Below are 13,619 nucleotides of genomic sequence, written 5' to 3' on the forward strand. Positions count from 1 at the left end.
GGAGCGCCTGCCCGGCTTCCCACAGCCTCGGCTCGGTGACCTGTCCTCGCCCACCACTGACAGAGAGCTGTCACAGCCTTTCGGGTGGGAGCACCACTTAGCCCGTGAGCGTGGCTGACCACTCTTACCTTTGTGAATAACAAAAGGAATCCCTATTCCCCAAAACTTTAGTGCCAGTAAAGGGCGACAAATCATCCATGGCTCAGATATTCCCAAATTACCTCCTGGGACCTAGAGTGCAGACAATGCTTAGTAACCAGGCCAGTAAAAGGCGCTGGGTCACCACGAATCCAGGCCCATGGACTCTGTTCGTGCAACGCCACAATTTCAGGACCTGGCTCCATCCTCACTGACTAGGAGGTAAAAAGGTGACTTCTGAGTTTGAACTTTTATTGAGAAGCTGGAATTAAAGGGCTGACTGAAGAGAGTCAAGTGCCAAGATCTCACTTAGCTGATGACCCTGATTCTCGCCGGTCCTGAGATGACAGGACAAATGGCTTTAACCTCAGTTCCTTTCCTTGAGCCATCACTGGCCTAACTCTGGAATCCTCACCGCCTCCCCCCGCTGCCTGCCTGTGTCCAGAGCCTGGATGATGGACACACGCCCCACGGTCACTTGGCCTGCAAACAGCTTCCAGGACCTACGTTACAAAGCTCCAGCTGACCCGGCCCTTCAAGTTGTAAGTCACCAAACTAACTGCATCAGGAGACTAAGGAAAGTACAGCCCAGGGTTAGACAGGATGGTGGGAAATACCACATAAAGCAGCAACCAAGGAAAAAAGAAAGTGAAAAAAACAAACAAACGGGGGGAAAAGGCAACTAGAAACAGCCGAAGCCTCAAAACTCAAGCAGCCTCATGTACTAAGTCCAAGTGGTCCACGGACAGCCTGACAAACCCTGGAACCATTCAGGGATTCTGCTATGTTGAAGATCACTGAAAACAGCCCTTAAAATATTACAGAAGAGTTTGTAAATAAACTGCAAAGAGGGTTACACACACAGCAGCGCTGCCCTTCCTCGGGGCAGGCTGTGCCCTACGCTCTCCGCCACCAGCACCGCTGGGCACTTCCAGTCTCCTTGCTGGACGGACAGACACGGTTTCCTAAACTAGGGGCAAGGGGTGAAGCTGTCAGAATTCAGTGTAAACACACAAAAACAAAGACTCTCCCCACAAAAGGTGCCCTTAAGTAGCCTGGGGAAAAGCACTGTACCAGTAACACAACTGCCTTTGCTGTTGTTCGGGGTCTTTTTCTGGCATTAAAGACAAAGGTGAAACAGTAAGACGCATGAATTAAATAGAAACAAACTATTACGAGTGAGAAACCTGGAGCTGTGAAACACACAGTAAAAGGCAGTCAGGAAAAGAAAATCAAAAGAAAACTTTTGAGCCCCAAGTGAACTACAGGGAAATAATGCCGCTGTGAATTAAAAACGAAAAAGCTGTGGGTAACCACGCTACCAATGTCTTTAGTGTTACAAACTGTGCTGCCCCCACACAGATAACTAATCCCACATTAATAACCAGACCACAGAGCAGCATCTGTATTACACCCAACGTCGTTCTTTTCTTCAACCCTTCCTCTTGCATGTACCTAAAGTTATCTGCAGAAAAATGGTTTTCCTGTGAAAAAGTCTGAAGTTCCAGAAAAATATGGACACATACACTTGGGCGCAGAGGCCGAGAGCAGAAGGGAAGGAGGCTGGGCCTGGGCCGGCCACCTCCGACCCCTGCGGGCAGGGCCTCCGCCGGGCGGGGGGCCGCAGCCTCCAGGCCCCCACCAGCGATGGGAGCCACTGGGGGGCTGGTCCGGGGCGTTTTCACAAGCAAGGAGGACGCTCCCAAGGCCTCCTGCACTGTGAAGCCCTGTCGGTGCCGGGGCGCAGGCGTCCCTCCGGGAGTGACCTGGACGACTGAGCCTCGGGAGCCCACAGAAGTCGGCCTTTGGGTGTCCGGCCCCCCGTGCGGAGAGAGAGCGAGGACCCACCCGGACGCCCCCGCTACCTCCTCCAGCCGCCGCCTCTGCTCCTTCTGCTGCTCGATGCGCTTCTGCCTCTCGGCCAGCAGCTGCCGCTTGTACTCCTCCTGCTCCCGGAGCTGCTGCTCCTGTAGGAGCTGCTGCCTCCGCAGGGCCTCCGAGCGCTCCTTGTTCTCCTGCTGCAGCCGCAGGAAGTCCCGACGGAGCGTGGACTCACCGGGCACGTTGACGATGGAGCTGCAGGGGGAAGGGGCTGTCAGGGGTGTGGGGCCGGTGCCCCCTTTCCTACTGTCACCCTCCTGACGAGCTCCCCCTATAAATCCACGGGGATGACCGTCTCGACAATTCAACAGCATCACATCTTGTCTTATCTGTTTCATAAATACCTCAACCCTGTCCTGGATGTTTGACAAGACATCGCTAGTGAGGATTCTCACATCAGCTCACACTGTGGACGAGGAAGAGCTGAGATCGCCTCCTTCTGCATGTCATCGGTCCCTCTCCGACCACCTGACCTCCCATCAGTAAAAGCAGCACCAAGTTCCAGGTCGGCCGGGACCAATATCAGAGGAACCTGTCCCTCATCATCTTCGTCTGGTCCACCAAGTCCTGTCACATTTTCCCTCCCACTCTCCTTTCCAGGGTCAGCGGCTGAGCCCAACTGGGTCCCAGGTATGAGTTGCCGCACAGATAATCAGCATCGCCCTGAGCAGAAAGCTGCTTCTGCGCTCCCCAAACACGCAGAACAACACAGCAAATAAGTCTCCCCAAGTTGCCTCTTCCATTACATCACACTCCTAATCCCAAACAACGACACCACTCATGAAGTCAGCTCAAACTACGGTAAAACTTTAGTCCCAGGTGGGTTCAAATCTTGTACATAAGAAGAGAATACAGAGTTTTTTTTCAATAAATTCTCTTCATTCTTGACACACTTTCTCCAAACTCCCTGCACAGGGTCCCCCTCATTCTTCCCCTGTCCAGCAGGTCCGTTGCGTGCAAGATCGTCATTAAGTGTTAGATCTTCTCTTCCCTGATTAATGAGTCACTGTGAGGTTCGTGCTATCCAACTGGGCCTTGGGGAGCCAGAGATGACCAGAACATGGACTATAAAATGGGTCAGGACAGAATGCACCCCAACAGAGGACGTGAGATGCTAGAGCTGCACTGGAGGGGGAGCCAGACAAGCCCAGAGACAAATGTGTTTGGGGAAGGACTGAGGCGGTGTCAGCCGAGGCCCTGCTGGCCTGGGAGCAGGACAGCTGTGCGTGCAGGGCTGTTCACGCGTCACCAGACACTTCCTGGGGCAATGCCAGGGGCAAGCCCCCTTCCCCGGGGCCAGACACAGCCTCAGTGTTTCCAAATGCCTGGGGGAGAGGAGGCATTGCGGTCTCGGTACAGAGCCACTGGGGCAGAGGCTCAAGAAAGAAAGTGTTTACAGGGATCTTTCAAAGAGTAGAAGAATGGGAGATACTAATACTAAGACACTTTCAAAGTCATTTATGGCTCCTTCATTCTCCACGGGCATCACCGTGCGACAGTCTCTCTGGGAAGCAGGGGGCGGGTGGCGGCGGCGGCCTTACCTGGGCTCCCCCTCCTGCTCCGGCACCTCCTCCTCCTCCTCCTCACTCCCGCTGTACTCGTACTCAGTCTCATCTGTGAACAAGACAACAAGACAACTGGGGCACAAACCAACTCCTGCACAGACAGGAGCATCCCCGAGGGCACAGCCGCCGACAATAAACCAGATATCCTTCGAGAAAATAAAATGCGTGCAGAGGACTTGGGGGGAGGAAAGCGTGACACCAGGTTCCCGCCGTGGCGGCGGGCACGCCCTGGGCCAGCCTCACTCCCCCCGGGAAAGCAGACTCCGTTGTGCTCCGGACGAGCCCTGGTGGGGCGAAGGCGGGGGGGCCGCAGGGCCCCGGACACACAAGGACAGTGGTCCGGCGGCGCAGCCAACAGTCCACTCTGACGCCCGCACTCGAGAGAGAGATGTAACAGCCCGTGCTAAGGCAATGAAAGAATGTATTTGGTTATTTTCAGCTCTCAGGGCTCGCCTTAGAGGACAGCAGAGACAAAAGCCTCTGGGCTGAGACAGGGTGAAGCCCTGGGTAGGTACTCAGGGCAGGAAAACCTAACTCCACGTTCCCACAAATCATAAAGGAGGAACCAGGGAAAACCTGATTAAACAGCATAGCTAAAGGAGGAGCCAAAAGCCGCTCTTAGACCAGAACTAAGCAAAGTTTCAGCGTGAATAACGTACTTCCACTTCAACAGGTTTTATAACGTCTCCCCAAGAGCAGCAGTCCGTTTCACTGGGCCCTGCCCTCAATGCGAGTACCTGACTCACAGCGAGCCCTTTCACTCCAGACAGCAATCAGAGCCGAACAGGCTGAAGGGACTTACCAATTCATAAACAAAGCACACATCTCTAACTTTTTTCAGAGATATGTAAGTCTTCAGAGATGTATAAGGAAAATCAGTTTTCTGGTAAGAAAAAAGGGCCAGAGAACTTAAAAGATGGCTCAGTCTATACTGTATACAGCTGGCAATATCTGTTACGTGTATTTACGTCTCTACGCCCGACATCAGTTCTTTTCTATGCTAGAAAATCAAAACTATGTAATTTTAAAGAACTCAAGAATAGGCTAGTTTCCCAGGGAAATTCCAACCTAAATAATCTCAGGAGTCCTTTAAGTAGGTACTCATATATTTAAACTTCTGTACTATAAACTCAGTGATTGGCAAGACGTACGGGGAAGGTGAACGAAGGCGAAGAGGCTCTTCTGTCACCATGACCTGAAGACAGGGAAGGAAGGTGGAGGGCTCCCCTGCCCGCACCTGCGGCGGTCGTGGGTGATGGGGATACGCGAGGTGCTATGAGCCCGACTGGAGCCAGCGCTCCAGGGCTGTCTGCTATTATTAAAAAAGTAGTGGGAAAATGATCCAATATGCAAATAACCTTTTCCCAAAAAAGCTTTCTTTCGTTCTCAAACTTTAGTTCACTTTGTTACAAGTGCATAGCTTAGTGTATGAAGCTTAATTACTTTCATGGTCAAATGTATCAGACAGCAAAGAAGTTCTGATGACCATCAGTGATGAGTTAACTCTGAGTACAGCACTTGTGTCTAGTTGGAAACGACTCTGGGAAAAAGCTCAGCACAGGCCTCCAAAGGTGCCTCTGACCAACTATTTACTCCCTTGAACTTGTTCTTTTTAGTTTCTTCTTTGGCCTTGAAATTTGACTGTCCAATAAAGTTCATTAGTGGGACACCAGTTCTCCAATGTTGTTCTGTAAAGTTACAGTGAGAATTCACGGGACAAGAAGGTCGATGTGAGCCCGGGGCTCTGAGAAGAGGCTCAGGGAAGATGGTGGTGAAGCTGGGCCGGCACCTCACTGGGCAGGAGGCACCGCCGAACCCACAGAACACGTCAGGACAGAGCACTCGGAGCCTTAAGCAAAGGGCACAAGCACACACTTGTGCTGCAGGGGAAGAAGAGAAAGCCGCCGGGCTGCACGTGGGGCCTGGGCCCCCCACACCACGGGGGCCGTGTGAAGCTGGGCACCCTGGGGCTCTGAGCAGGAGAGGAAGGGGGGTGAACACACCATGGCGATGCTCACGGCTGGCGCGCGAGGCCCTGTGTGATGTGCACAGAACGCGAGGTCCACAGTGAAGTAAAAGGCGCAGCAGAACAGACCACTCCTGATGAGGAGCCAGAGAGCAGCCACCAGCTGCCTGGCCGCGGGGCCGGCGGCACGCCACGCGCTCGGGTCACCTCGGCTGGAACCTGGCTGGCCCCTCGGCCCGAGCCCGGCTGGCCCCTCGGCCCACCCCTGCATGCAGAGCAGAGACTGACGGCTCAGGCCCCGGCCAGGTGAGCACACACTCACAGGTGGGAAAGGAGTAATGCATGCTGGCCAGCAAGAACGTCAAAAAATCTTTCATGTTTTAAGACGTAAATAAAAACCGGTTTAATACCTTTCTCTCCCCTCTTCTTTCTGGTCCGGTCTATGTGGTCCTTAAGCTGGATTCTAACTTGCCTTTCATTCGGCTGGTCCCTTATGAAAGGATGTTTCAAAAGCTGCTCAGTGGAGGGCCGCTGCAGGTAATTCTTCACCAGACACCCTTCTATAAAACTAAAAAACTTCTTTGACCTAGAAGAGGAAGTACAAAAGACCATCAAATTTCTACCACCAAGAGCAAAGCTCCAAAATATCAATGACTTACAAGCTTGAAAACAAAGAAGGGCTTCAGAATCCGCTGTGAACGACACTCCGCAAAAGCACAGGAATAAAACACGAACAGAAGCAGGACCATGGCCAGGAGTGTCCCTGAAACACGGCTGAAGAGCTGCACGCACACCGGGGGCCACGGAGGCAGCTGACATCACGGGAGGGGGCGGCAAGGGAGCAGAGAGGGGTTTTGCTAATATGAAGCGGACAGAGGATAGACGTCTGGACCTAGACGACGAGGGCACACGTAGATAGAAAGGGAGCCAAGGCAGCGACCAAACATGGGGCTTGAACCTGCAACATGACGTTTCCATCAGCTTGGAACCAGTTCCCCTAACAGTCTTCTCTGCTGAACGCGGAGGTAGAAACAACAGTGGGGGGGGGGGGGCGATGGCTCTACTGTCACACTGACCCTGCAGCCCCCTGACTTCCCTGTTTCCCCATCTCTGGCTCATGCTGACCCCTCACTAGCCTTGGCCACGACACCGTTCCTCACCTGATCTCCCGAGACTCAGCTCAGGCATCTTCTCTCTGGGAGCCTCCCCCTGGGGCTGCCTGCCCGAAACACCCTGCACGTTGCACACTCACGTGTCTGTCTCCCCCCGGACTGAACGGTACAGGTCAGGCCTGGTTCCTCCTTTTCAGCTTGTCGGCAATGCCCAGCTCTGAGCAGGCAGACTACAATAGTTAGGTGTGGAATAAATTTTTGTTGAATGAATGAGTTATTTGGTCTTTAAAAATGTGATTGAGAAAATTAGCTCAGTTCTTTCCAGTTATCTCACTGCTCTGAGGAATCGCTTCTATTGTCTTCTATTTCATTCAAACTTACTATTTCTGTTCCACTCAACAGACATTTATGCATCAACGACTAACATGTACGCTTGGCTCCGTAAGAGACAGCACGCAGGAGATAAAGGGAGGAAATGCACACACACACAACAGCGGACGTGCAGTCACACTTAGAGAGGAAGAAGGAACCACAGCGACAGTGGAGGGGGCGAGACGTCAAGGAAAAGGAGGGCACGAGACGTTCCAAGACGGGGGAGAGAAGCCATCACCCCGGAGTGACAGGGACATCACGGACGAGGCAGCGGAGCACTAGGGAATAATGAATCGTTTCCTGACGTGAGTGTGAAAAGCAAACAGAATACAAAAAGAGGTTGGGGTCAGCTCAGAAAAGGGCCCACACAGCCACTCACACAGGCTGCTACTTACTCTGTGGTTAAAGAGGAACGTGGAAGATTCCACACAGTTGTGGCAGAATGCTCTAACACAGAGACCCCCACACCCCACTGCCCACAAGGATGATCTGGGAGTTTATTAAAACTATAAATGCCCACGTCACTCCTCAGACCAAACAAACCAGAAACTAAGGTTGGAGCCCTGAGTTTAAAAAACTCCAGACGGCTTCTCGTGTGCCGTGTGCACAGACTGACACCTGAGAATTGGGGATCCACAATATAGTCTTTAAAACCAACAACCATATTCTGCTGGAAGAGAGTTCACTGATCATCTTTCAAAAGCCCCCTCTCCAAAAACAGTGGTAAAAACTACATCGGGTGAACAGGACAGGACTGCCGTCGTAAAGGAAGAAGGACTCTGTGCCTGTAACCCTCGCAACCCTTTAGGATGCTTAGGTAAAATGAGGCAATGACGTAAACTGGTGAGGATGCGCTAATCCAGCAGAGTCAGAGCCAGTTTGGTGGAAGAAGACGGGAAGGGTCTACCGTCATCGTGTCCGTCTCCCTGCTTCATGTACCGTACACACAGCGAATCCAAAACAGTAATGGACAGAATCATCAGAGTGGGCCAACGGACTAGATGTGTAAGTTGCAAAATACCCTGAAGGTGGAGCATAATAAAATCCAACAGAGAGAGAAAGGGGGAAGCGAGTGCTGTTTAATAAAGCGCCCCCCAGCCCTGCACGGACTCCCTGGCAATACCCACTACCCAGCCCACGTCTGGTTTCCAGGGCCGGCCACCCAGGGAAGCCCATCATTTACCACGTTTTAATACAGGAGACCAGCTGGGGCTAAAATCACTGCAACTGTAAAGCCTTAAAGAACCTCTCCAAGGACTGGCAGAACCAGACAACCTCAGCTACCTGAAGCTGAGTGTGGTCAGACAGGATAAAGGAGGGAGAGAATCCTGCCAGCAGACAAAGGCGGGGAAGGATGGAGAGCGGTGCTCAGGAGAGGACAGGGAGGAGCGTGAAGGAAACAGGAGTGACACCACGGTGGGCACGTCCACACCCACAGACAGGAAGGACACCAGAACATCAGAAGGTGAGCCACCAAGTGGAACAGAGCAGATGAACAGCTAGAAGACCGCGTCCAGGAGAGAAGGAGGCCCGAAGTGGAGGTCCTGTGCCCATTTCAGAATTAGAGGCAGGAATCTCAGAGGAGACAACACTAACTGGAAAACTGGTGAGAACAGTGAGAATAGTTTCAGAAAGGGAAAAAGTCCACAGCAGGTAAGACAGACAGACAGCCGAGCGCAGGAAGCAGGGACAGGCAAGGAGGGAGGAGAGCCCGCGTGCACACAGGGACCGACAGGAAGGGACCAGAAAAGCTCACAGGGGGCAGCAAGTGGGTGAAACTCTTAGGCAAAAAACAAAGCACTGCCTCTCCCTCCAAGGTGTTAAAACCAGACCAAAGCAGCACCTCCCCACGCTGCTGCAAGTTTTCCCGCCCTCGCCAGGGGCGGCACCACCATCTCCCTCTGCTGGGATCAGCTCCTGTTTAGCAAACGCACGAGGAAGGGGCAGCCCGGGAAGAGGGCCCCTCCCCCGATGCGGTCTGCTGGGATGAAAACGGGCACCTAGAATTCAGTGTCCTGCAATGATTACAGCGAACGCCTCAGTGAATTTTAAAATGCTATTTCCACCGAGGAACTGCAAGTCGAGACAGCGCTGCTGTTTAATGTAAACATGTTTAGAAATACACGACACTGAAAGTGTGCTTAAATATTACAACAGAACTTTCTTCTTGAACCACGTTCTGGTGTTTCATACAGTCACTTGTTACCATTTTATAATTCAAGGACAACTTATCAAGAAAAAAATACATTAAAAAAATAAACCAATACTCTTTTTAACTGGCGTCTTGGAGCACCGGCTCGTGGTCCTGGGCAATCAGAGTGGCAAGGATTTTGTCTTGAAGTAAAACTAAAAAGGAACATTTTTTTTTAAAGGAAAAGAACAAGAACGACAAGAAAGCACACACAGCTTACCATTTTTTGGACTTCAGCCGGGGAGGAGGGTTTCTGGGGATGAGAAACAGCGCTCTCATTGGATGCATGTCACAGAGAGCTGGGGAGAGGAGACACGTGTCAGTGCGGCACTCCCGTGACTTGCCCCGGTTCCCGGCTCACCCGTGACACCACATGCTCTGCCCATCGTCTGACTGACCCGCTTTACCTCAAGCAGTCCAGACACTTGGTTATGAGGCCTCGACACGGCCCGAACCCCCCGCTTAAACACAGCAAAACGTAAGGTGGACAAGAGCAACAAGAATACCGCTTCAGATGGACACGGGAAGGCCTCATAAATCAGAGCTAAATGCTGATTCAAAGCCCTAAAGGGGTGAACAGCTTAGGTTCCTACCCCATCTATAAGACGACAATGAAAACCATTTTATTTTCATGCGGTTGCTTTGAGCAGTAAATTGGACGCTGCTTAAAGGCCATCGTCACACGATGCCTGGAACACAGTGAGCCCTGAGCCCTCCAGGAATGTTCTCTGTTCGCTGTTACAGCTAGCGTTACTGCGGAAAAGCAGAAACGTGGGAGTGAAACAGAACTGTTCAATTCTGCGCAGTTACTGTCTGTACTGTGATCACCTGCCCAGTGAAGGCGTGTCAGGGGCACGTGCGCCCGTGAGTCTGTCACAACGGGCATTTCCGTGTTTATTTACCTTCACGGGAATCTTACACGGCAGCTGGGGCATGGGGCCAGAGGAAAAGAGAGGACTAGTCCCACCGGGAAATAAAACTGAGACACAGGGTCGGGCAGTGCTGCCCTGTCTCAGGTCCTCGGGGGACACGGTGACCAAGACAGACGGCCGCTTCTGCAAGGCAAACTAGCTCTTAGCTGTGGGCAGTCTTCCTTCATTCACTCAACAAATACTTATTCAGCAGCAACTATGCACCAGACAGTCAGGCATTCTTCGTGATCTCTGCAATTCTACCTGCCCCTGATTAAAACTCAGTTCTGGGGGAGGTTACAGCTCAGGGGTAGAGCGCGTGCTTAGCATGCACGAGGTCCTGGGTTCAATCCCCAGTCCCCCCCTCTAAAAAAAAGATAAGTAAATAAATTACCTCCCCCCGCCAAAAAAAATTTAATAAAAATGAGTCAATTACAAAAGAAAAATCTAAGCTATTAAAAAAATTAATTTTATGAAGCTGTCACTGATTTAACCCAAAGCAGAAGCAAAATTTCACAGGTAATCCAAAAAAAAAAAAATTACAGGTGAAAAACTATGCCTCTATTTGTAAAGTCAAAACATAATACTGACAGTTCCTGTGTTAGAACCAGTTTCACTGAGTATCAGATTTAAACTGGAAGAAGAAGAAGTACTGCTTGTTACCTGCTGTCAGAATAATTTCAGGTCACACGTCTGATTACAAGTTAAATAAAGGATAACGTAGCCTACAGACCTCAGGGAGATGTTCAAAAGGAACAATGCCTGCCAAGAATTGCTTTTACACCTAAACTCCACTGCACTTAGGATTCCTTCATCTAAACGCCCTTCAAGGAAAAGTTCCTCCACAAAGTGTTCTTTCTGAAGCCATGAAACCAGGTTTAAGTCACAGACCACAACCAGGTTCAAAAAGAGGCTACTTACGGGGAGCGCCTTCTGCCATCTCGATGGCGGTGATGCCGCAAGACCACAGGTCACTCTGCAGAACAAAGCAGGACGTGAGGCCATGAACTCTCCACCGCTGGCCAACCACACAGACAACATACATGCACTCGTGGGTGTATAAACCGAGACGAAGCTCGCCAGGAAATGAAAAGCACATACACATCTGGAAGAGTACCTTCCAAATGAATGAGCAGATGATACAATGAAGACAAAGCTGGCTGTTAACCAGAACCACCCCGGCCTACGGGGAACTAGATGCGGTCCACGCGACAGCTTCTCCGACGGCCGCAGCAGGCTCTGCACACCAGTGTTCCTTCGGGTCTTTACAAGCAGTAGGTAGCTTAGACTCCCAGCCCTGACTGCTGTTGGTAATCTTATGTTTTACGACAATATCTCACACTTAATTAAGATGTCAAAAGTTTTAAGGCTAGAAGTACGCTTTATAAAAGGTCTGCAGCTGAATTAATAAGACCTACCCTAGCTCACTAAACTCCATCAGGCCGCTGCGTCTCTCCCTTCAAACTCAGGAAGGGGATGTGTGGTAAGCTAAGTGCTTGCAATCTTCTGATTCCCCTGAAATACCAATTTAAAAATTCGAACTTTATTCTCTACTCAAATGTAAGTTCCACAAGGGCGGGCACTTTCATTGTTTCATTCACCTTTGCGCCTCCAGAACTATGACTACCATGGGGCAGACGCTCAGTATACACTAGATGAAGTTTTATCAGCCAACTTCTTAAAACCCAAATGAGATTTTCTTAAAGCAGGTAACAGATGGTTATCACCATGAGCCTTCTTTTGTTTATATGCTATACTAACAAAGAAACTGCTTAAAGTTGCTCAGCTTAAGGGTTTTCCTAAATAACCTATAACATATATTTTATCACAAGAGGTAAGGACAGGCCTGTGGGTTGCCCCTTTATTGTTATGGGGTTTTCTACACTATCAGGTGCGAAGGGTGGTTCACGACCTGAACCCAGTGACTGGCCTCGGCAGCAGCAGTAGTGGGGCAGTGGTCCACACCCCTGGAGGGATGCGTCACACACCACACCCATCTCCTCCGAGGGCACCCTAAGGCCTTCCTGGATACTAACTGAGCCTTTCAAGTTTACAGGAAAACAAGCTAAATGACATTACAAAGATTGCAGAGCTAACATTCAGAAATGGTAAGATAAATCTAAAAGGTGGAACACTGCCTCTTCAGCAAGTCAGGGACAAGGAGTGGGGTGGGGTGAGGGATATTCTCAATTAGAAGATATCCAACAGCCAAACAACCAAATCCAGCGTCTCGTCCTGCACTGAACACTGGTCTGGACAGACCAGCTGTAAGCCAGCTGGTCTAACTATGGACTCTATTAAGAAATCATTCTTAAGCAAAACTATGATAATATTTTGGATGTCAGAAAACGTTTTGAGATTCTGGAGACACATAATGATGAAACAAAGAGTGACAAGCTGTAAAGTCTTATCACCTATTTTAAAATGCTTCAACATATAAAAAAATAAAATAAATATTCCTCTCCATAGACTTAAATTGAGTTTCCTTAACTGGGTATTTATCGTAAATACTGAAATACACTGGGGACTGTTAAGATACGAATTCATTTTTGAATATCATTAACAGGTACATCGACAACTCTAACTCATTTAAGGCAAGAGAATTTTTTAAAAACATATTCAACCTGAGTCTGATGATCAAATATGGGTTTTACATCAGGATCAAAAAGTGCATTATCAATCTAAGTCCCTAGAGGTCACTCTAACAGTTTAAATCCACTTGTGCACCAAAGCGAAGCTCTGTAACAATGCTCTCAGGCTTCACGGAGACGAAGCTACTGCTATACAGTCTGACAATACTTTAAAAATAATAAACATCTGATTATAATATACTCTTCAAGGTAAAAAGGATAGCAAACAGGGCAGAAGCATTTACTCACTCAGGGCAAACAACAGTGACCGCCCCCTGCCTGGAAAGCAGCATCCCACTTAGTAACAGAACAGAGGTGACACAGAATGGACCAAAGCAAGCCTCCCAATACTGTCCCAGCAGAGGTGCACCTGCCGCAGGTGCCATGCGGTCCTCACGGGGCAGGCAGGGAGGGAGGGAGGAGGGGGCAGAGCCCACTCTCAGGGCTGTCGGGCCCCACGGAAGCCGGGCAGGAGCCTTACTCTGTAATCGTAGGTGGCATCCGGGTTCTCGTCGCAGGCGATGACCTCGGGAGCCATCCAGTAGGGGGTCCCAATGAACGTGTTTCTCCTCCCGACAGTCCTGTCCAGCTGAGCACTCACCCCAAAATCGACTGCGGCAGGAAGAGGACAATTAACAAACATGTAAAATACAGGCAAAGAAAGGTGAGAGCAGGGGTCTTCAGAGTAAACCAGACAGAAATCCGGCACGGATGTGCAACCTCTGGGCACCATCTGCAGAGCAAACCCACCAGGGGCAAGATGCTCGACCAGCCCAGAGGCTCCCGGGAGGCCGGGCCTGCCACCGCCCTGAGCTTCCTGACAGCAGCCACCAGACGGACATCCGGGTGGACC

General features: G+C 50.6%; 1 protein-coding gene across 50 annotated transcripts in view; it reads right to left on the reverse strand.

The window, feature by feature from the left end:
* MAP4K4 (mitogen-activated protein kinase kinase kinase kinase 4) overlaps positions 1-13,619 on the reverse strand; it is a 143,760-nt gene that overhangs the window by 37,699 nt on the left and 92,442 nt on the right. For all 50 annotated transcript variants that reach the window (XM_074354553.1, XM_074354552.1, XM_074354563.1 and 47 more), the window contains exons 7-12: positions 13,248-13,378; positions 11,058-11,112; positions 9,446-9,524; positions 5,961-6,136; positions 3,561-3,633; positions 2,004-2,214 (exon numbers count right to left, since the gene is read on the reverse strand). In XM_074354553.1, the coding sequence (XP_074210654.1) occupies positions 2,004-2,214; positions 3,561-3,633; positions 5,961-6,136; positions 9,446-9,524; positions 11,058-11,112; positions 13,248-13,378 (725 nt within the window). The remainder of the gene's footprint in view (positions 1-2,003; positions 2,215-3,560; positions 3,634-5,960; positions 6,137-9,445; positions 9,525-11,057; positions 11,113-13,247; positions 13,379-13,619) is intronic.

Source organism: Camelus bactrianus, chromosome 28 (assembly GCF_048773025.1).
Source record: "Camelus bactrianus isolate YW-2024 breed Bactrian camel chromosome 28, ASM4877302v1, whole genome shotgun sequence".
Classification (NCBI taxonomy): domain Eukaryota; kingdom Metazoa; phylum Chordata; class Mammalia; order Artiodactyla; family Camelidae; genus Camelus; species Camelus bactrianus.